The sequence below is a fragment of the Poeciliopsis prolifica genome, unplaced genomic scaffold (genome assembly GCF_027474105.1).
Source record: "Poeciliopsis prolifica strain line A6 unplaced genomic scaffold, Auburn_PproV2 SCAFFOLD001, whole genome shotgun sequence".
Lineage (NCBI taxonomy): Eukaryota > Metazoa > Chordata > Actinopteri > Cyprinodontiformes > Poeciliidae > Poeciliopsis > Poeciliopsis prolifica.
In genome coordinates this window covers 18,996,842-19,020,165 of record NW_026562376.1, presented here as the reverse complement: position 1 = coordinate 19,020,165, position 23,324 = coordinate 18,996,842, and the positions used below count along the sequence as shown (strand labels likewise).

The window sequence follows — 23,324 nt, the reverse complement described above, 5'->3', positions numbered from 1 at the left end:
ATATTTGTTTAATTGATCTGATGTTATCTTCCAAGAAAAAAAAATGAAGGGAAAAAACACCTATTTAATAGGAATTGTTCTGTGTGTAAAGTATATAATATTTAATTTGGTAATTTAGTGACTAAAATAAATGATGTTTTCAATAGTATTCCAATTTACTAAATATTGGTAGCAAATAATCTGTAAAAAATTCAATCTCCTCCACCTCCTCCCTGACCTTTTATTGCGGTCTGCAGAAATGCACCAAAAAACAACCAATCAGAGCCAGGAGGAGGGTCTTAACACTGTCAATCAACGTCAGGTACTCGCTGCTAAATGTGCTAATAGCAAAGAAACAACTAACCGTCACAGGAAAACCATCATCAGTGTCCATGCTAACTAGCCTAGCATTCACAACATGAAAAAGTTGTGGCAGTAGCAGAGAACAAGGGGCGAGGGGGGATGAGCAGCATTATGGGGGGATTGTGACTGATAAGCGCTAAGACCCGCCTCCTGGCTCTGATTGACTGTTTCTCGTTAGCGCTGGGAGAAAGCAGAGGAGCTGAATTTTTCACAGACCTGTGCCTCAGGACACACTGTCAAGACATAGTGACAGTTTCAATAAATGTAAAAAAAAAAAAAAAAAAAAAAAAAAAACTTTTGCAAAAGTTACATACTGCAGCTTTAAGGAAAGCCAGCATTGTCCACCTCCACATTCTCTCCTAAAGTTTTCAGATGAAGATCGCGCCGCTGCAAGCGCCAGCGACCCTGTAATACCTGGCTACGCCCCTGTGCGGTCAAGTCAGAAGCGAGCAAGCTGCGCATGTGGGCCAAGACCCGCTGGAAAGAAAAAAGGCAGGAGAGAGCAGGAGGAGGTCTGCCCGAAAACTCCGCCTCCGATCTCGGATCATCTCGCACTCCTTCTTCACGGCCCCTCGCGCCGCGGATAGAGAGAGAAAGGGGAAGGAGAGACACAAGAAGGGCACGCGAAGAAGGAGAGGGGAAAAGGGAAGAAGAAGAAGAAAAAAAAGAAACAACAAGAAAGGGGCGCAGCGAAACGACCATGGCAGTATCCACAGCGCGTCAGCGTGAGACGGAGCCCGAGCGCAGCGCACTCCCACCGCCGCCGAGCAGAGCCCGGAGCATGCAGACGCACAATAGACAGCTCCTCGATGAATGAAAGGAGCTGTGTACCTGGGCCGCGGACACGATGAGGGTCATCTTCACCCAAAACGCCGGTTTCGTCGCAGCCTTTTCGCCTTTCTTGTGATGTTTGGCGAAGTGTAGGACGACAGATGACGTGACCGACATAGAATTGACCACAGTTAGATCGTGCCAGTTTATTTATGTTTATTTTTATTTTTTTATTTTATTTTCAGCATGCAGAGATAATATAGCCAGTATTTGTCAAAAATAAATAAATAAACAAATAATCAAAACGAAAGCGTGGTCAAGATTGCGACATGCAGCCTTGCTGTCGATGTCTGAACACGGAATAGCCTTATATTTTATCAGCTACATTGCTGGCATTATGATTTCATTTGTACGCCTATTAGTTATTATGGAGTGAGCATTTTAGATCAGCGCGCCTTATTAGTAGTCGATTTTAACGCGATTATAACATAAAATAGCTAAGAGAAGAAATGTCTGTTTACTTCGATCAAATCAAAGACAATCAGTAAAGACTAGATTCCATATCTGATAATATCATTTGCTTTATGACTTGTAATTTATTTATTTATTATTACTATTATTAGGTCTTTTGTTCTAAGTATTATCGTGTTGATTAGTTAAAGTTAGTAGTTTAAAGATATTTAACAGTTGGGAAGAAGTTTAAAACGCCTCCCTAGTGAAATGGAGACCGCTTATTTATCACCCCGCCGGGGCGCCGCCCGCCCCGAGTCCCTGAGGGGTCAGAGCGCAGCGGGTGTCCCCTCCCCTCCCACCCCGCCGCGGGCCTCACCTGCCGGCGCCTCGCCCGAGGAGACCCCGGCACAAGGCGACGGACGGCGGGACTCGGGCGTGAAGAAGCACCACCACAAGCACAACCTCAAACACCGCTACGAGCTCCTGGAGACGCTGGGAAGAGGCACCTACGGCAAAGTCAAGAAGGCCATCGAGCGGCACTCCGGCAGAGAGGTGAGCCCACTCCGCAAGCCGCCCACCTCGGCAGCTGTCGCTGACCTCTCACTGTGGGCCCCAGACGCCCGTTTTAAACCGCACAATGTCTGAAGCCTCTGCAAGCGACTCCGGTCTCGGGAGGAAGTGCGGTGCTCGCAGTCAGAGGCGTGTGCTTGTCCCCCTTGCCACCCCGTGGGGAATTCCCCCCGACCCTCAAAAATAATACCCGCGGGGCCGGGAAGCTGCGCAGCACACGCCTTGTCCTGTGCGCTGCCTCCCGACCGGATGTCAGGGTTCAAATCCGGCTCCTGACAGACTGATGGGACTGCTGTGAAGTTGCCCTCAAAATGATACCTCGGAGGTCATTTTCCTTTGTTCCGGTGTGGTTAACGTCCAGCACAGGGGCGTTGCTACACTCAAAATAGTACAGGGGCAAAGAGCTGAATATGAGATCCAGACCCATACTTCCAATTTGCATGCTAACATTCTGGTTCTGTTGTCAGTGTGCTCCAAGCAAGTCAACAACAGTATGACTAATGAAATCCAAAGGAGGGAAACACTTAAAAAATAGAAGAAGGATTAATTTTCTACTACATTTGTGATCTAATTGAGTAAAACCATACTCCCATTTTGAAGTTGAAGACATTTTGTTCAACTTTACTACTTCCAGATTCACATATGCAACACTTCTGTCTTTTTCTTAATTTTTTTTTTTACCAAGTTCACAATGCTACCTAACAATACAATGTATAATTCATTAGGGTTTTTTTTTTTATTATTATTTTCCTTTATATTTTTACTCCATGAATCAGACTTCTTTGTAACCTTTTCAAGTGGATCTTTATAGGCTCTTTAAACAGTGGCAACCTTTGGTGGAAATTGCATTTGGAAGTTTTATTAGGCCACAGAAGATATGTTCAAGGGAAACTACGCCAGTGAAATGGGTCTGGTAACACCCACGGTCTGATGGTTCTCAAGGCAACACAGTAAATATGAAGTTTGTCCACACTGTTGTTCAAAAGTAGTACAACAGAACTTGGGCTTGTTGTGTTAGTCCAAAAAAAAAAAAAAGAGAGACAAGAACGAGAACGTTTTTCACCGAATGGCACCGCTTTGGTGGCACAATATAATCATATGTTCCATTTCTACTTAGAAATGAAAATGTTCCCAGTTTCATGTTGGTCAATTGAACAGATTAACCAAAATTATGTCAAATTCCAAATGGGAAACTTGAAGGTTTCCGACCAACCCTTACGCCAAATCCAACATGGCTGCGTTAACTAAGTTTTATTTGCAGTTCTGAAGATTTATCCCATAATAAATTTTATACCAACCTCCTTCAGTGAACATGTGCCTGCTGTCATGCAGTAAAATATATTGGTATTAAACATATATAACAACTCTTGAAAATTGGCAAATCCCACTGGGTTTTGAACTTACCTGAAATACTTTAAGTTTAATGGCATTTCCAGATTTAAGTTTGAAATTTTGAGCCATTAATCCTTTTGGCTATTGGTGCTTTTTAGCTTACTTGTTTCAAATATCCACTTGAAGACCTATTGTTGCTACCCACGTATTAATGATGTTACTCGTACCACAGTTTAACAACCATAGGCTTAGAGAATGTCCAAAGTTACCGCTGTCTAACTGTTGGACATTATACAAGATGCTGGAAACCAGTGTGTGTTTATTTTTAAGTCAGCAGGACACTTTCTGTTTCTTTTTTAAGCCTGATAAGCTGTATGCGTCATTTCAAACCCGCCCATCGCTGATATATACTTACAGGCCTAAACATCACGGCAAAATATGACCCCGTCCTCACTCTGGCAGGACATGTGGAACTTTCCGTGAAACCCTGCATACAAGGTCATTACCATCACCCCACCTCCCTCCCAGCAGAGGGAGGTTGGATGATGAATGTCTTTTGACATGTATTTGTCTTTGTCAGCTATTCAACTGAGAAACTCGGGTTCAGATAGTAGGTTTTGAATGTTACAAAATGTTATTTCTTCTTTAAAAGCATACCTGGAGTGTTGCTTTGATTCGTTCATGCATGTTTGAGAAATCCTTTAATCTCCCGTGGCAACCATTGAGCTGTGCAAAACACACGGGTGGACCGAGCACCGCCTTTGAGGACAAACCTCCTCCTCAGAGCTGCTGTGTCCAAGCTTCCACCTCACAGAGCTTGGACGCAAGGGAATGGCACCCCTGCAACTCCCCAGCTCAGCTCCTTCAGACTAGTCAGCAGCAATTAGCAAACACCTGGTGGAACTGCGACTCTGCCGAGCTACTTCTCAGTGCGACTCTGGTAAAAGCGTTGTTGTAGTAGTGGAGCCATGTTGTGATGACTTCCTGAAGGCGAAATGTCGGAACAAGTTTCTTAAAGAGCCAGAGACACAATTTCAAGGTGTTAAATTACAAAGTCAGCTTTCTTTTAACTCATATTTGATATATGCAGCATTTGATGAAGGTAACAGTTTTTTGATTGTACTATAAAACGGCAGTATGTGGCTGGAAACCAAAGATTACTGCCACTGTATAGTCAATGTATCTAAATAGCCTACATCAACATGCTGAGCCCTGATGCCTAAAACTTGAACTATAACGTACAGTGCCAGTGTGATATTGCACATAATGCTACTGTGATGTTGACTGTGATTTGATGTAGTGTAGTGTCTAAAGTGAGGAAAAAGCTATCTGACAGTGTATAGCATCAAGAGGGTTGAATAGGAGAGTTCTCTATTGCCCAGTCACTCGGACACACTTTCTAGCTTCCATCCATCCATCCATCCATCCATCCATCCATCCATCCATCCATCCATCCATCCATCCATCCATCCATCCATCCATCCATCCATCCATCCATCCATCCATCCATCCATCCATCCATCCATCCATCCATCCATCCATCCATCCATCCATCCATCCATCCATCCATCCATCCATCATTTGTTCACCCTTACCCCCAGTGGGGACGGGATTTGCTGGTCACTTTCTAGCTTGTGAATCATAAACTGTAGAAGTTTATTTTTATCAAAAAGTTATTGCAGTTTTAACTTCTTAAGACTTTAATATACCTTACCACCTTTTTATGTGGAGATTCTCTCCCCTCATGGAACATGAAGGGTCTGCACATGCAGCACCCACAGAGCATGACTTCCTCACCACACGTGTCTGACGTTACACGGTTAGAGCTTACTCGACCTTTAACCCAGCGGCAGTCCCTCGTGTCCATGTGGTAGATAACAACAGTCAGTTCAAACTCGACTCATTCCTCAAATTCAATTACAGGAACTGACAGACGAGATAAATGGAGGAAGCTGTGATTCTTTGTGTGTCCGTGTGATGGAATTAACCGTACGGCTCTGGATGAAGATTGATTATATGCAGGGCATTTGGTGTGTCAGTGAAAGTAGAACGGGGCGTCTGCTTTAATCTGGACAGCCATATGTTGCGGCGAGTTGGAATCCAGCAACTGTACGAAGTTGGAACTCTTTCATCGTGCGAAAATGCGACAACCTTGTTTGAGTTAGCGTGCCTGGAGAAGATTGGCTTAACCCCTATGTATTAAATGACATTTGTAGTAAAAAAGACGTGGTGACAGGTAAACCTGAAATGAACACCGACACATGAAAGGCCATCCTCAGCAGGAAATGAGATGGGAGGGAAGGTTAATATCCTGCATAGAGGAATCATCAGAGGCAGGAGGAGGTGAGCTGTTAGCACAAGGGATAAAGGGAACCCCAGCACAATAACAAGAGACGGGCTGCCTAAGTTGAAGGGAATACAGAGTCATATAAAAGTGATCTTAAAGCACCAGATTACATCATTCTCCAATAATGGCTTCTTCAATGGGGAGGTGCGCAGAAGGGGAAAAAAACTTTGACATTCCTCTGCTATATGTGGTGCCGCTGATGAGGTATTATGATTCCTGGCTGTGTTTGAGGATAAAGTTCTCTGGAAAAGTGACGGGCCTCTTCCTCCCACTCTCGCTCTCTCCGCTCAGTGACTCAGACGTGCAGTCAACACAGCAGATGATCAAGACCTTCAGACAGTACGCGGACGGGTCAGTTTGTGATGAATACTTTATCTGTTTTAATAGCCTGAGAAAGCACTGGGAGATGTCAGGCTCTACTGAAGCGAGGCATGGATTTTCACTTCAAACAAGCTCCTTTTAGAGAGTAGGTCGGGTTTTGGGCGCTGGAGGGGAGGGTGGAGGTCTCCCCAAATCTTGGCATGGGGCAACATGGGCATCAGTGCTGAGGACTGTTTACTGTGACTGATGGTAATAGGGGATCTACTTAAGAACAAGCGTAGCCGTGTCAGCCAGCCTGGCAAGGAGTTGATCCACAATCCTGTTAAATGATCCACGTCGAGTTCTGGGCATGGGAACATGAGGAGCTCCAGGACGGTAATACCTGGCGTTGTCTCAACCCAATGAGGTAGAACAGGGTCATTCAATAAGTTAGAATAAAATTGTAGCTGAAGATTGATTATTGCCATTCTTGTAGGGAAAGGCACTCTGCTGCAAAAATGTAGTTTCCTCCTAACAGATTTCTTTTTTTAATTTAGCTTTTTTGCCACACTTAAATATTTCAGATCATTTAAGCGTGACTAAGAAGTGAATACAAAGTATGTTTAGAACTGATGATGCAAACAAAGCTAGGTTAATGTTATAATTGTCCCTTAAACCTAACAACTGGTACAATTGCCATGAAGCTTTTGTAATGTACGTCACCTTTGTGGCCTACTGGATGTTTGGTCAAGCTTTCGATTAAATTGATACGTCAGCCATTACGAGAAAGTAGTACTGAGTAATTTCAGGAATATGTTGAATCCCATACTGTTACTCAAAATTGCGATTACAATATTGACTGACTTTAACCCTTCCTTTCCTGATTCATTTTCTTTCTTTACCATTACCCCACTTTCAAAGCATCTCACCAGCTGCAGAAATATGATTTATGTGGCATTAAGGGAAATGTATTGGTAAAATGATCATTGATCAAATGTTTTACATAGATATGCACTAAGAATTCATTGATTGATTGAGGTTGAGGGTCTGCGTATTATGCAGCTCTACACTACTGTTGTGTGAAAGACTTTTCCTGATGTCTCAAAGCTTTAGAAATGGGTTTGTAATCCTTTCCGGACTAATAGATATCAGTTATGTCGTTTTTCCTCTTCAGATGTGTTATTTATTATGATAGTTGAGTCTACTTCACGTTGTCAGGCAGGTCCTGTTTAAGAGATTCTTTGATTATACAGGTGTGGTAGTAATCAGGCCACAGTATGGCTCGTGAAAGTTAAATGAAAGAAATCCTGTTATTTATTTTTAATTACAGCATTCATGATTTAAGAAGGTGGGAAATTACCTTTTCACGTTTGGGCAAATTAGTTTGGATATTTTATTTTTATCATTTATTCAATGATAGCCATTTTCTCAGGTTGTCTTTGTCCCATTTTAACTTTTTTGATTATCTGAAACAGCTTAGTGCAAATAAAAAAGCAATAGCAGTAAAAAGCTGCAAGGAGTTGGAAATTTATTTGCGCAACATAGCATGCATAACTTTTTGTGATATCAAATAATGGAAGGAAAAAATTGTTACCACCACTGCATGTAAGAAATGTTGTTCATATTCTAGAACTCAGTGACTTGTAGGGTATAAGTAAGCCTAATTTAACAACAAAAAACCCCCACTCAAAGCAACAAATTAGGAACACAGCATGCAAATCCACTGCTGCGTTTGTTATAGTTTAATGTCTTTAAATTCTGTGTAATCAAGGCATAGTCTGGGAGGGAGTTATTCCGGATTGGGGTTATTTTTATTGATGTACATGGTAATTAGCTTGGCACTCGCTACCGCTTGTGGTTTCCCCTGCATGGGCTCCTTCGAAGGCAGCCGCTTTGCAAGGAGAGGACAAAAGTTTAAACTAACAGTATTTAGAGTGAACAGACTCTATACAGACCTGATCAAAGAAAACCCAGGACTTGATCCAGGATGTTTAGGCTGCAATTAGCGTGATGTGCTAACCTGCGCACTCTCAATTGGTTTATTTGAAGAGTGCCGCTAAGTTGTCATTTATGAAGAGCATAGGTTAGTGGTTTTGATGCCTACGGTTGTGGCTATTGGCAGCCCAACTGCATTGAATCAAGTGTTGTTTGTAGCAGCTGGATTTCCGATTTCAGGCCTATTTAGCAAGCCCAGTGAAATGAATCACTTTCTCAACGTCTGCTCATTCTTCTGATTCCTGCTTGGAACTCCCAGCAGGACAGCTTTAGCAGCTGCTTTGAATTAAGATTCTTTATTAGAATGACTAAAAGTGGGTTGCCAGGTTGTGATTAGTGTCCTCTCAATGACTTTTTGAATAGCAACACTTTGTCTTTTGGAGGAGTCCCCTTACTTTTCGTACATTGTCATGATGGCCTCTCCTTTTATGAATTCATTTGATGATAACCCTTGATTTTGTAGGTCCTCCAAGCATATCAAAACCTGACAAGACTATTGGATGTTGAACATCATCCTTTATTGTCATACTAGAAAAGTTTTTTGAGGGGGTACACCGATTGCAATTTCCTGGCCGATCGCGATTACCGATCTTTTAAAAAGCCTAACATATTGATTCCGATTTTAGCTGATACCATTTTTTTTGTCTGAAATGTTGCTCAATATGTCTAGAAAGTTGTTGAATTGGCAACAATGGGGTGACTACTGTTAACTGTAAATGTGGAGACATGACCTGGTCGACCAGTTTGTCAGTTAAACCTCTCTCACAAGAGAAAAGAAAAGCACAGTGGCGTATTTTTAGACCTTTGCCCAGGTTGATAACATCAGTGGATAAGATCGGCTTCATATATAAAAATTACAGATCTCCCAAAAGTTAGGGTAAGTCGGCTGGCCGACAAATCGGTGCAGTCCTAGATTGTTGCCTATTTCTGTTACTTGTTTGTAAAATGCTGACTTTCCTTTGTTTCAGAACTTGAGGCAAGAGTGTGAAAAAATATATCCGTAAAGCAAGAGTTGTGCAGTGCAAAAGAGAGAAAATGATGATATAGCTGGTAATTTAAACTTTCTATAGGACTTTGTAATAGTAATTAGCATGCTTAGCATTATCAACATTCAAAAGCACCCTGAAACATCAAAAAGACAAACACCTTGCTGTTATTTTCTGAAATCAACTCAGTGTAAATTCAGCTGACCAGAAGTCAGCTGAATCAGACGCCTCCTTCTACTTTGGGCAAGAAACGGCCAAAACTGCAAAAGTGCAACAGTTTGCTATAACCTGAAGAGAGCTGATCCTTTCAAGATGCACCTTGAACGGGGATAAAGATGTTGATCGCTGCATCTTGAAAGGATCAGCTCTCTTCAGGTTTTAGCTAACTGTTGTAAACATTGGAACTTATTATGATCTGGAAAAATGATGATCTGCTGACATTAAATTCCAGGAGGGTGCTGGGATTATGATTTTAAAGTCCATTTAGCACCAAGCATTACTTTGTGCCAGAGTGGCTGTAAAATTTCATCTAGAATCAGTCAGCAGTGCTATGAGTGAGCTGCTCAGTGTTTATTGGTATAAATGGAGCAGTAGATAAGTAAAGCAAGTGAGTTTTCTTTTCTGCAGCTTATTACCCAAGGCTCCCATGTTGATTGCTGATAAGGAACCCAGTGTGTTTTTGCCTGTGAATGTTTTCGTAAAAAATGAATTGGGCTACTTATCATAGCTTATTTGTGTTTTTGTGTTGTTGATTGATATCTGCTTAAATATACAAGACAAGGTTCCATTATGTGTTTTGTACATATAGACTTATATGACCTATCTTTTTCTGGGGCACATATTTTGACTGCGACTGATTGATTTTACACCGCGTGCCTCATGTGTTGTGAAATGACTGCGCACAAGTTAAAGGTCACTGATAAGATAAAGCGCGTGACTTTAATTTGTTCCTATTTAACAATTTCCTGATAAAATTAAGCTTGTTTACTAGGTTTAGAAGGGGAAATACAGGAAATCTGTGCTGAAGCCAAAAATATCTATTTTAAACTTCTTCGAGCTATCTAATGCAAGTGTTTGGCTTTTGTCTTTCTTTTTTCGTCTCTTTTCAGGTGGCGATCAAATCAATTCGGAAGGAGAAGATCAAGGATGAGCAGGACATGGTGCACATCCGCAGAGAGATCGAAATCATGTCATCCCTCCGCCACCCACACATCATCTCTATATACGAAGGTGAGAAGCGAGCACAGCGTCTGGAAAATGTATAGATATTAAAAAAATCAGACACTTGTACGTCCTGAAGACACATGAGAAAAAACACACAAATCCAACATGCATATTTCCTCCAACACATGTAGCACTTGTGGCCAAGCTGCAGGACTGTCATTATTTTGACATGCATATGTCATAATAAGTCCCAGGCTACAGATCTGGGATGTTATTCATCTCCTCTGTCTGGCTGCCTGGACCAGTAAAAGCCAGGAAGGTTTTTGGCAGTGCGTGTCTGGATTTCTCTTAATGTGTGTGTGTGTGTGTGTGTGCGTGTGTATGTGTGTGGGGTTGATATTCTAAGGGATCTCCTTTCCCACATCCAAGCGGTCTCATCCCTTGTCTTCTCTGGTCTTGATCTCAGAGCCAGACATCTGCTGATACTTAGAGACAACTGCAGCTGGGAGCCAGACTGTACTCGGGCATGCATGTGTGTGTGCATGTGTGTCCCGGTGTAATTGTGTCAGTTGCAGAGGTTTTGTTCCTTGTGTGTGCGTGCCTTTGTGTGTAAGTGTGTGCAACTTATGTGCCACTGGATTGACCTCTATGACCTAGGCCTGCTCCCAGTTTGACTCTGGTCCAGTGCTATGCAGTGAGAGGAAAATCCTTAAGTCTTCCCTGGAGCAATGGCAACCAGAAGCGCACTTCAGGAAGCAACTCTGTAAATATCAAAGCTTTCACATCAGGCCCAGACAGCACGGATATTTATTTTTGTGGAACTTCCGTTTTTTGAGCCCTTTCGAATTACCTTGACCTCAAAGAAGTAAAGCAGATCAGAATTAAGGGTGACTCCACTGAACAATTTGCATTGAATGATTGAAGTACTGCTCGCAGTTCATCACTGTTTTTTCTGTAGTCTGGCCAATGTGTAGTTAGTTAAAGTCAGAGGCCAGGGGCAGTTTAAGTTTAAGTTACTTGTGACTTTTCCTTTGCCTGTATTAACCCTATTTGGGACAGAAGCCCCAGAAAGAAAAGGTTAGGAGTCATTGCCCAATCAGACTTACCCTCTGTCCCGTTGTCCAAGTAAAAAGTCCCCAGATCATTATCGCTAATGCATTCATAAGCAAACACAATTTGTAATGGGAACGTGCCAGTAATCAGCTGCTAAATAGCAGCAGAGTTTTATGTGTCTTTTGAGGGAATGATTAAAAGAACACGCAGCTTTGTAAACTCTGAGGAGCCCATATTGGGCTTTTTGTTAGTCTCGTCCTCATTTATAAGCAACCAGCTCCGCTAGCCGTCTCGACCAGACTCATTGCTTTCACTCTTTGGTGTTTCTCCCCAAAGCCAGCGTTTACTGTTGTGGCCTGGCCTCCACCCAGGCCTCGCTCGCTTGCAGCACACATATAGGAGGCCCAGAGATTTGTGTACCCGGCAACACCCTCTTACAACAGCCCCTGCTAACTGCCTTGTGTGAAGCAAAGCTGAACCAGATGTGTGCGTGAAGATGGATTTTTACCACTCCCTTATATTTTGCATTCGTCAGCATGCTGAGTGGGGCATTTAGAAGCGCCATTCTTTTTACACAAAGTGTCAGCTTTATAGATGGGTGTAATTGAACAAACTAACTAGGTCTGAAACAAAGTGAGATTAGAAAAATCTTCGCTTACACGTCTTTTTCCTAGCTGTATGTAATGTTTAAAGTGAGCCATTTTTACACTAACTGCAAATAATATGACATTTAAGAGGACGAGTTTGTGTGGGGATGACCTACTTCAGACGAAGATATGCAGTTATTACTGAATACATGCAGTGATGCTGGCTTGGCTTACTGGTTTGCAACAAGTACACAGATATGATGATTTACCGTATATGCAACATCAAATTTTAGTGTGACTCAGGAGTAAAATTTGTGACTCTGTCAATATTTTCAGATCAATTTCCATTTTTCTGGATAGCTCCAGTTTCAGCCAATTTTGATTTCTCTTTAAGAGTAACACTATATGAAGATATGTGTTGGAGAACAGTTTCTGTATCAGATTCGAAATGGATAAAAAAGGATTATAAAAATGCAGTTTTAAACTGTCTTTAGAATTGTTTGCACTACTAAATGCAAACACCGCTTTCTTTCTCCTTCACTAAGCAGATCTTTAAAAGAGATGAAATTTCAAAGTCCAACAAGTTGAGCTGTCTTAAATAATTATGGACTTTACACACGTCAAATATTTTATTTCTATGTTGTCTCAGCTACTCTAAAGTTTTGCACCAAAGTAGGCCAATAAGTCAAAGTGCAAAAAAAAATCATTAGGGATGATGTAATGGCAGAAACAACAAAATGGCAGAGATGTTAATATTAACAACCCTGAACTAAGATCTGTGCACTTTCTTGCGAAATGAAAAACTAACATTTTTCATCTGAAATGTTATCTTTTCACCTCCCAATTAACGAAACTCTGAGTTTTACATTGCGACTAAACATTTTTAATGCTTGTTTGTCATTTTATTGTAATATATCTATCTCTTTAAAAGTTTGCGACAGAAGCCTCCCATCAACCCAGGCAAATGAACAATAGGTGCAAATTAGTCAGATGTGAAGGTTTGACACATGAACAAAGCTCAGTGAGTGATGAAGAAAGCGTAATGCCGACTGGCATTCCCAGCAGACCGTAACAAACCTGACTTATGTAAGCTAGGTAATTACTTCGCCACCAGAGGTTAAAGGTAAATGGGAGTGCAAGCTGAGAATTGGCTCACCAAGCACAAGCCCATCAAGGATCAGTGTGAATGTCACCTCAGGTCCCCACTCTGTCAACCAATCAGACGGCTGGATCGTCTTTGCCCTGCAGAATGCAATGGCTTGAAACCGTCTGCTGTTTCCCAAGCAGCCAGACAGTCACAATCAGGGAGCATTAACATCACTCAACAACCGTGTGTTTTTGTAGAGGATTATATCTTTAAAAGGACCCTAGGAGAGAAAAAAAAAAGACGAGGGACAGACTATGAAGGTGTTCACTCAAGGGTGTAGAAAGTAGAGGTCTTTACCCTCAGTAACCCTGCTGTGTGGGAAAATCAACACCCACAATACACAGCAACATGACTGACTGTGCTGTTGTCACGTACTCATTTTTCCCCCCCTCCTTTCTCTCTATACCCAACCACTGTCATTTCTCATAGACCAGCTACATTTCCAAAGCTAAAATCTTACACTGATAAGCCAAAAATATGACACATAATTATGTGTTTAATGATTTGCAGTGGAGTAGTAATATGCTGCGTTGTCACAATTTTACTTTCCTACCATAAACGGTGCAGTTTTGGAATTTAAACTCCCAACTTAAGCTACATAGGTTCTCTTTTGGTGAATTGTTGCAGGCCTCTCAGTCAATAAGTAAAAGCGCTAGCGTAGCTTTGGGACTAGGAAGCTAAAAATGCGACAAATGTGAATTTGTCTGGTGAAAACAGACTAGGCAGATATTATGAGCAGGTAACATGAAGATTTGTGACTTAAACCTTATGCCTTGTTATGGCTGAGTACTTCTTAAATCGCCACATTGTTCTCACAGGTACTTTCCAACTGGCTAATTGCTAGTCGCTAACAGTGCTAACGATTCTTTTTAGCTTTCTACCTACACACACTGTGCTAAAGAGGTTGCTACAGTTGTCAGGGCTGGACTGTTTTCATGCGTCCTCAGTCCAAAACCTAAAAGTCTCTATTTGAATCTTCAAAAATAAAAACTACATTTAAGGTTGGCTGTAAAGAAACTTTCACCACTTTTGAATCTGTTGTGCATCAGCACTTTTAGGTGCTTGGTAGTAAAACTAACTGCAACAAAGTGACACACGACTTACAAACAATTTGACAACACAGTGAGAATGCAGTGTGACTTAACATTAGCCGCTAAGAAGCCTGAAGTCATAACCTCCTGTCAGAGCCAAGTAAAAGATGTTGTCTTAGGGTTTTTAAGAGTCTGGACTGCAATTCATCGTAGACATTTTAAAGTCCAAAATACATTAAATTGGTTGAAGCTGAACAGTATAATAGTGTTATTCTAAAAGGGAACATTTAGAGAGCAATCACAGCATGGTTAAATTGAAACATTTTTTTACATGCTGTAAAGTGGGTGCCTTTCATCCACTAACTTATATCATGCTGACTCTTACCTCATTCATTGGTTTTCTTTTAGTTTTTTTCTTTTTCTCCACCTGTTTTCTTCTGTGAATATGGAGCTTGATTGAATTAACAGCCTCCTTCTGCAATGTTGTATAGAAACCAGGCACGTGAGGTGGGGTTTGGATGATGTAACTTTGGGAAAGCTGTCAAGATAATGTGCAGCTCAGTCATTTGGAGTTCTGCTCCAAAGCTAAAATGGGGCTCACAGTGTTAGTTACCATTTTTTTTGTTTGGTGTTCTTTTGTCATTTAAATGTTTTTGGCCTAAATTCAACCTGTTCGAACCCTAAAAGTTTGTCTCTGCTCGATTTACAGTGTTTGAGAACAAGGACAAGATTGTGATTGTCATGGAGTATGCCAGTAAGGGGGAGCTGTACGACTACATCAGCGAGCGTCGGCGCCTCAGTGAGCGGGAGACACGACACTTCTTCAGACAAATAGTCTCTGCTGTGCACCACTGCCACAAGGTGAGAAAAGCATATTTAACCAGCATTTCATGGAGATAAACACATACAGGTGAAACTCTTTACCTCTCACATGCCGTACAGGCTTTGGTTTCCAGGCTAATTGGAACAGGAAGCATTCTGCACAAAGTTAGCTGTGTAGTCAGATAATCTGCCGGCACTGCACTGCGTGCTTTTCTTGGCACATTGGGGTTAAAGAGTCATCTGTTTTAGTTAAGTGAAGAAAGAATATAGGTCAGCTTAATTCAGGCTTACACTCCTTTCATAGACCACACATTCATTCTGTGCTCACACTCTGATAGCTGCTCCAGGGTCTCCCCTGAGCTTTCCCACTAGCCCCCACCCCAGGAGATTCAGTGCCAGCCACACCCATTTCAACCCATGCTCCACACCTAGCAGCATGGAGCCCATTGTGAAAACCCCCCTTAGCTCACACAGCTTGTTTGGATGCTGCCTCCCCGCCCCAAAGTTGTCATGCTCGTCCCAGCTGGAGATGGGAGCTGACATCATTGTCCTCAGATAGGAGAGTCCCAGACAACCATAAATGATGACTCATCACCAGTGAGTGCAGCCTCCTGCCGGGTGGGATGGCGTGAGTCACTAACGCGACAAGCAAGCAATCACTACTTCCCTCACATCCACCAATCGGATTCATGTGAACACGAGCGGCGTGCTGGACAACAACCAATGCGAGATGCCTCGCAGATCCTCAGCTCAAGCTGGCGGGGGGTTGACGAATGAAGTCATTCCTCCACATCTGAGCGGGGCTCTGCGTACCACATGTTAATTCCTAGATGTTTGCTTAAACCCAGCCATTATCAGGATTGTTATTTTAATACCATGTTCTCTAAGTGCTGTGAGAACATCATTTGCACAGGCCCCATAATTACAGGCTTATGTTTATGTGACACATGTGACTTGATTTAAAATGGAAATCGCAGCAGATGTCAACAGAAGGACCCCAGAGGGCACAGGAGCAATTAAAATTGAGCTAGACCAACAGGACGACTTGATTTCCCCCGAGAGTCACAAGCTACACTAGTCAGAGTAAATCATTACGCAACAACAATGGGAGGATGACGGACAAATAAATTTGTTGAGTCATTACTCGGATTGCTTTCTTTAATTTTTCAGAATGGAGTGGTGCACAGGGATCTGAAACTGGAAAACGTGCTACTGGATGAAAACTGTAATATTAAGGTGAGTTGCTTTCCTGTATGTCGTACATCAAAGGATCTGTGAAGTTTTATCAGTCACACAAGAATCACTTAATCGTGTGTCCACAGATCGCTGATTTTGGATTGTCCAACCTCTACCATAAGGACAAGCTGCTGCAAACTTTCTGTGGAAGCCCCCTTTATGCTTCACCGGAGATTGTCAATGGAAGACCATACCGTGGCCCGGAGGTGAGGCTCAGTGAAGCAAGCAATGATTCAGACTGCTATGATGTACGTTCAGTCACAGTCACACACTTAATTATAGGTTTTGGTTTGAAGCTTTCACAAACAGTGCCTTGTAGAAGTATTTACAATCCATTTTGCATTGCATTGAAATCTTTGCATTGTGTAAGATTTCATTAAATTAAATCAAAGTGATAGTTTAAAAATTTGTGTCCATTTTATGCGTCTGTATTCAGTTTCTCTTGGTCAAACCAGTGGCTTTACCAATTGCGAGTTTTCTTCTTCTGTGATAAATGCTTGTCTTGTGCAGCTTGTCAGTTTAGACAATGTCTTCGCCAGGTCCTCTGAGGAGGTCACATACTTTATTTACACTTCGCAAATATAAATCATTTTGTGTTGATTTGTCTCAGAGATTCTCAATAACACAATGTTTGTCGCTGCAAGTTCACAAAATGTGAAAAAACTCAAGGGTATGATAACCTTTGCAAGAGGACTGCTTAGATCCACACAGAAAATGATTTTGGCTTAAAGCTGAAATTCTGGATCTCTCGTATATGTTGCTTTTTGTGAAAAAAAAGAAGAAAAAAACAAGACTCCATAAAGCTCTATAAACTATAACTCCACTTGTGTCTTAATTGTAAAATCTGTTCAAATCTGTTCTCTATCCAGATTAGCGTGAGTCACTATAATTTACTTAGGGATGTGAAAACCCCATTTGCTGTCGAAATTACAGAACCACACTCGGGGCGAGGTCGCAAATCAGAATGAACACCAGCATCAAAAATAGAACACAAGAAAAGTCTCGCCTCCAACACAGTTGACCAATGGTGACTGAAGAGTGGAGCATTCTTGATGCAGCTCCAAGACCTAACAGGAAGAACACCAGCTCTTTTACTGCTCTTATCTGATTTCCTTTTCCTCGTCCACTTCTTAAAACCTTAGCCACCCCCAGAGGAAAGCAGATAGCCGTGTGAGTGTTCCCTGCAATCTAACATCAACGCACAGAATCTGTCGGTTCCTGTCACGAACACAGACACCTAGAAACAGGTCGTGATCTTTTCTGCAGTAAGCTGCTAGGAATTCAAAATATCCCAATACAGCTATCTCCTCTGGTCTTATTATTCTTCCGCTCCCACCACTTTACTCCGTGCCCCCGTACCTCTGAACGTCACAAAGCATAAACTCTTATGTAACATCTCAGAATGTCACAATGCATTATTAGGCTGGCGCTTAGAACATTTTTGCTCTTGCTTGACATGGCAGGAGAGAGAGGGGGTGACTAATCTGTGAGGAAGCAATTATTTTCCCACCATATCACCATCATTTGCCATCATTTCATCTGACAAATGTGTCAAAAGCTTTTAAACAGTAATGTTGTTGTAGGAAAAAAAAGTGAACGTAGTGTTTATTTGGTTCACTGTAAACATCTAGAGGATTGCTCGGCGCTCCAATCTAATGTTGAGTTGAGCTGAGCTCATTCCACATTTCCATGCCATGAATCACTAATCAAAACAAGGCTTGGACGACTGCATTTAGCGTGCATAACACACCTCAACTTCTTTGTGCATTTTTTGCTGAAATCCACCATATATACAGCATGTCAGATTGTTTAGAATGAAACGGATAAGTCTGTAACCAGGTTTTGGTCTTCACCAGGTGGACAGCTGGGCTCTCGGAGTGCTGCTGTATACCCTGGTCTATGGAACCATGCCTTTTGACGGGGGAGACCACAAGAAGCTCATTCGTCAGATTAGCAATGGTGAATACAAAGAGCCCACTCAGTCTTCAGGTATGACTTTCCACCTAAGAAGTTTGTTTTTTTATATTTCAGGGAAAGAAGTCGGTGTGGGTCATAGATATGAACTAGTTATTATTATATCAACTCACTGTTCAAAAAGTTACATCAGCTGTTGAAGGAGAGCATAAATCTTAACTGTATCTCTGACATTTCCAAAAGGATGTCAGCATATTCACATACACCATGTTCCATTCACATAGACCAGAGATTGAAAGATCAAAGACATAAAACAGGGCCTAGAACAGCCTTCCTGGTATCTACTTTACATGCTACTCTCTCCTGCTTTCTCTCACCCCAACCCAGCCTGAATGACACGTCTGGACATGTCGCTGAATCTTTGTACCTTTAAAAAATCTTGAATATCTGTTGCATCCTTGAATGTCAAAGAACATTTCTCTGATACTGAAAATAGCTAACTTTGAGTCTTCTTCCCCCAGTAGCTGCATCTTAATTGAATCATGTTGTTATTACTATGATCTGGTGGAGTTTATGGTGCATTCTCAGAAAGGAGAAATGCTGTCACTCTTTGGGGACGATGAAAATGAAAATAGGTTGATTTTGATTATCTGCCAAAATCTTCTCTTACTGAAATACATTCAGAAAGCTGGACATTCCAGGATGTTTTTGAAATTATAAAGCTTCACTGCAAATTTTACTGCAATTTGCCTGTAATTTCAACATTTGATGCAATCTAACACATTATTGTATTGCTTATAGATGCCCGTGGACTGATCCGCTGGATGCTGATGGTGAACCCCGAGCGGCGAGCCACAGTAGAGGACATAGCCAATCACTGGTGGGTAAACTGGGGCTGGAAGAACAGCGTCTGTGACTGTGAGGCCCAGCGTGACCACGGTGGCTCGCCCATGCTTGCCCGTTTCATCGACTGGCAGAATCGCACTGAGCCACGTAGTACCGGAGCCAAAGCTGCTGCCATGCCCCAGATCCTGCGGCAGAGGCCCAAGAAATCAAAGAAGGAAAACGTTGAAGCTGGCCAATCCCAAGAGGGCGCAGAGGATAAGCCAGGTTTGAAGAGACCCAAGGGCATTTTGAAGACAAGGGTCACTGAGGAGCAAAGGTCCGCTAGTCCTGAAGAAGTGGAGCTGAGTCGAGGGGCACTGGCTCAACAAGCTGACGGTGGAGAGGAGGCCTCAAGCCCTGACAGAGAGGAAAACGAGCCAGTGTTGGGAGGTGGCTCACCAGCCAAGATGGTACCGTCTCTACCAAAGAAAGGCATCTTGAAAAACAACCAACAGCGGGAATCAGGGTACTACTCTTCCCCAGAGCGCAGTGAATCCTCTGAGCTTTTAGGAGGTGCCAGCATGTCTCTGTTAGCTACCTCCCCTCCTAAGCGAGTGATGGGAAGGAAGGGCATTCTGAAGCGAAACGGCAAGTACTCCACCTACAGCGGGCTGCCCTCTTCCGCAGCAGTGGCAGGGGTCCTAGGCGAGCCTCCTCCCACGACCGACTCGGGCCTGTCCCGCAGTCAGAGTCGGCCCTCCAGCATCGTGGGGGAGGACAGCTCCGTTCTGTCGCTATCGCCGAATTCCCTCGGTGGAGCCGAGTGGCATCCTTCTACCCCACACCTCCGCACCAACATCAGGGCTTGCGTCTCGGCCGAAAACCTGCTGCAGCTCACCAACTTCAAAGGTCTTCAGACTGCGCCGCCCCTCCAAGGTCCGAAGTTTAGTCGCGGCTCCAAATTGAAAGGCTCCCCAGGGGACAATGGCAGCTTCTCCCTGCTTGGGGATCTGGAAGACATGACTCAGGTGTACCAGCAAGCCCTGGACATCAGCAACAATCTCACCTAACAAGTGGGTGGCAGAGCATGAGGAAGCAGAGGGATTTGATTGTGACTCTGTGTGCGCAACGAAGGGTGTGTGCAGCATTAACGACCAGTGTGTTACTGGGATACACTTTTAGGAGGCTGGGGCTGAAAGATGCAAAAGATATGCCTGCGCTCACACACTTGCGCACACAGATGCACACATGTAGGTGTACTTCTCTGGTCAGTGGGAATTATGTTCCAGGCTTTGTGAACAAGAGAGACTCTAAGATAGCACATGAGAGAGAGAAAGAGAATGCCACCCAGTCTGCTGTCCTGGCCCGCCCTAGACTCTGCTACGTTGAACATGTTTACATATTTAGCAAGAAGGCAAGTTGGAATCACAAACGCAGCAACCAGAAACTGGTTGGCTGTCCTTTTTGTACACCACCCATGTCTGAGTCTGAGTTTACAAAAGCACCTTAAAACTCACACAGAGCACATGCTTTTGTGATCTTTACTTCCTTTTAAAAGAAGAAACAAACCAGGGTCTTGTTCTGAATTAAAAAAAAAACAAAAAAACAAACAAACAAACAACAACAAAAAACAATGATTATTTATTATTATTATTTTTAAGCTTTAGTTGTAGGTGCCAAACTGGTGGGTGGCTGGTTGATACTGGAATCTCCTTGTCTCCAACTCTTTAGGTGAAACTGACATATATAATTATGTTACTCAGTGATAAACATATTATTAACCAACATATATAACCATGCTTGTGTCTGTAACACGCAGGCAAGTATACCTTCTTAAAAGTGTATGTCCTATATATGCGTATGATATGAGGAATATGTAGGAAGTGCCTTTTTTGATTCATGATACGAATTATGTATGTTGTTTCCTTAAAGGAGAAGGAAAAGCCAGGCCACCCAGTAGCCAGTTTTATTTTTTATATGTTTGTGATTGTGGAGAAACCCAGGGCCTTCAGAGCATACCTGACTGACTTTCCTTATTCAATGGGTTTAAAGGTTGAACTCTTAGGTTGTAGAGATCAAATACTTCTGATTTTCTGCTTTTCTTTCCTTCTGCTTGTAAAAATCATATGCAATAACAGATTCAAAAAGGGGAAAAAAAGCCGCCTCCTTGTCTGTTTCAGTGTATAAGGCCAGTCAGTTGCAGCATAGGCTGTGCTGAACACACTTTTTGCTGGAAGCTCAAAGAATTCAAAGGTCCTTATGTCGTGGGACTATTCCTTGACTGGAGGCGGCAAAGTGGACAGAGGTGGACCGATCAGAATTCTGGGGATGATATCCGATACTTAACAATAGCTAATATTGTCTTCTTCCCTCAGTAATACCAACGGCACTGAAGAACATTGAGGTTAGTGGAATCATAGCACTTTGACGAACTGAAAAAAGATTGGATTTTTGACCAGTCGGTCACTGGTCAGGTCCGATGCAGCTGAAATTCTCAGATTTACTGGTCTTAGTCGTCCTCTAGTCCCAAAACGTCCCTGTATATCTTAGGATCGCCGTTTGACCGATGTGGTTTTACTTTATTTCATGTTTTACCAAAGACATTTCAGGTGTTTTCCATTGGGAGACTGATTAATGCTTCACCCGCAGCTTTTTTCAAAGAGCTGAGTCAAGTTCTTTTGTTTTATTTCTGCCGATGACACAGCAAATTCCTGAGGCAAAATGCTGGAGATGTGTTGGTTCTAGAGATCCCTTATCACCCCGACCCCCAGCCCCAAACCCGACTCAGCACAGGTGGAATCTGCGGTCTGTGCTCAGCCTCCCAGCTGTGTACACTTCTTCATTGTGTCCACTGAGCACAATTAGCCCGTCGTTGTTTTTATGCGAGCGTGAGAAGGAGGCAGTGCGTAGAGAGTTCTAGCTGCAGGCTGAAGAAAAGTGTGTGAAAGAGAGAGATGTGGTGCAGAAGACAGGAGTGGACGTTCTTGCGGAAAGCAGGAAGGGTCAAAGTTCTAGAGGTATTTTTTTGACGGATTTGCAACGTAGCATAGCGGGAACAAAGAAAGTGAGTAGAAAGAGTAGATGGAAAGTTGTTGTTGTTTTTTTTTATTGTTTTGTACCAAAGATCTAATGAGGCTTTGACTGGATTCAATGGGCTTTAATGAGTTGCTTTGACTTGGGGAATCCCCCATTGGTGAGCGAATCCATCTCCACAATGGCTGAACCTCACGTATGTTTTATTTGTGTTCATTTATTGTTGGCTGAGATGGTAGAGGCTGTCGATACAGCTTGTCTGGAGGTTCCTTGCATGACATTTCTTCTGTATAACCTTAGAAAATATGATACTTTTTTAAAACAGCAACAAAAGAACTGGAGAATTCACAGCGTCGGATGACGTAGAGGGAAAAACACGCAGTCGGTGACCCCGAATAAAAAAAGGAACACGTTGAATGTTTTCAGTGGTCAGCTCGCGTGAAGGAAAGATCCCGGGGTACTGAGTTTAATGAACGACCCACTGCTTACTATATTGTTCTTTATTGCCTTTTGTATTGCATTTTAATGTCAACTGGATTTACAGTGAAAAACTTATACTATGTTAGTATTTTGGTTTATTACGCTTCTGTTTTTGATTTTCCAAAATGTAAGGAATGTTGTATTGCTTTATGTACGGCAGAAGAACAAATACTTCCTTCCTCGAAGTATTAGAATTTCTCTGAAGTAGACGCACTAATCCGACGTGAAATTGGTGTTGTAATTTCATTTTCCGCTGTTTTGGCACACCAAAATGTCAGAGTAGCAATAAATTTTATATATATATATATATATATATATATATATATATATATATATATATATATATATATATATATATATATACCTATTTGGAAAAAGGTGGGGGAAGAAAAATCTAACTTCTTTAATTTGCCAAAGTGTGGGAGATCCAAAATAGAGCAAGAACATAAAGCAATAAAAATGATTTGATTATAAAAGCTTAACTCTGCCAAACTGGAAATAACTGGTGCATATTAGTTAGTTTGAAAATCTAATCATAGGAAAACTTGACTGGATATTGTTATGACAATAATAATAAATTTAGTATTATTATGTTATTTAAGTATTATTTTTGTTACTGCTCATTACTTTTTTATGTTTTAATGATTTTGTTTGTGGGTAATCCTGGACTGCCGAGGTTTATTTTATGATTTTTCTTCCTTTTTTGTTTTGATAATGAAAATTATTGTCTTTTTTTGTACTTATATTTATTGATCAAGCCATTTCAGACAGTGTGTTAAGATCTAGACATACTGCATTCAAAGAGAGTAGTTTCATCTCAATCGGAGAATAAATTGTTTCTGGGAATCTGGAAACGTCTTAATACATTATTCAGGTCAACACAATGCCCCTGCAGTACTGTATCAATCCAAATAAAAGGATCTCAACATCTTCTGT

At 42.1% G+C, this 23,324-nt stretch overlaps 1 protein-coding gene across 2 annotated transcripts; it reads left to right on the top strand.

Moving 5' to 3' along the window:
* The first annotated feature begins 744 nt into the window (after window positions 1-744).
* nuak1b (NUAK family, SNF1-like kinase, 1b) lies at window positions 745-22,670 on the top strand. 2 transcript variants are annotated; one of them, XM_055058544.1, is made up of 7 exons: window positions 745-2,118; window positions 10,206-10,326; window positions 14,788-14,939; window positions 16,071-16,136; window positions 16,223-16,384; window positions 17,993-18,125; window positions 18,852-22,670. In XM_055058544.1, exons 1-7 carry the CDS (start codon window positions 1,834-1,836, stop codon window positions 19,943-19,945), a joined length of 2,013 nt encoding a protein of 670 aa, XP_054914519.1. In that variant the 5' UTR covers window positions 745-1,833; the 3' UTR covers window positions 19,946-22,670. The 2 variants fall into 2 exon arrangements, with proteins under 2 accessions (XP_054914519.1, XP_054915247.1); XM_055059272.1 differs by having other exon boundaries at window positions 746-2,118; window positions 16,223-16,342.
* Window positions 22,671-23,324: the final 654 nt, after the last annotated feature.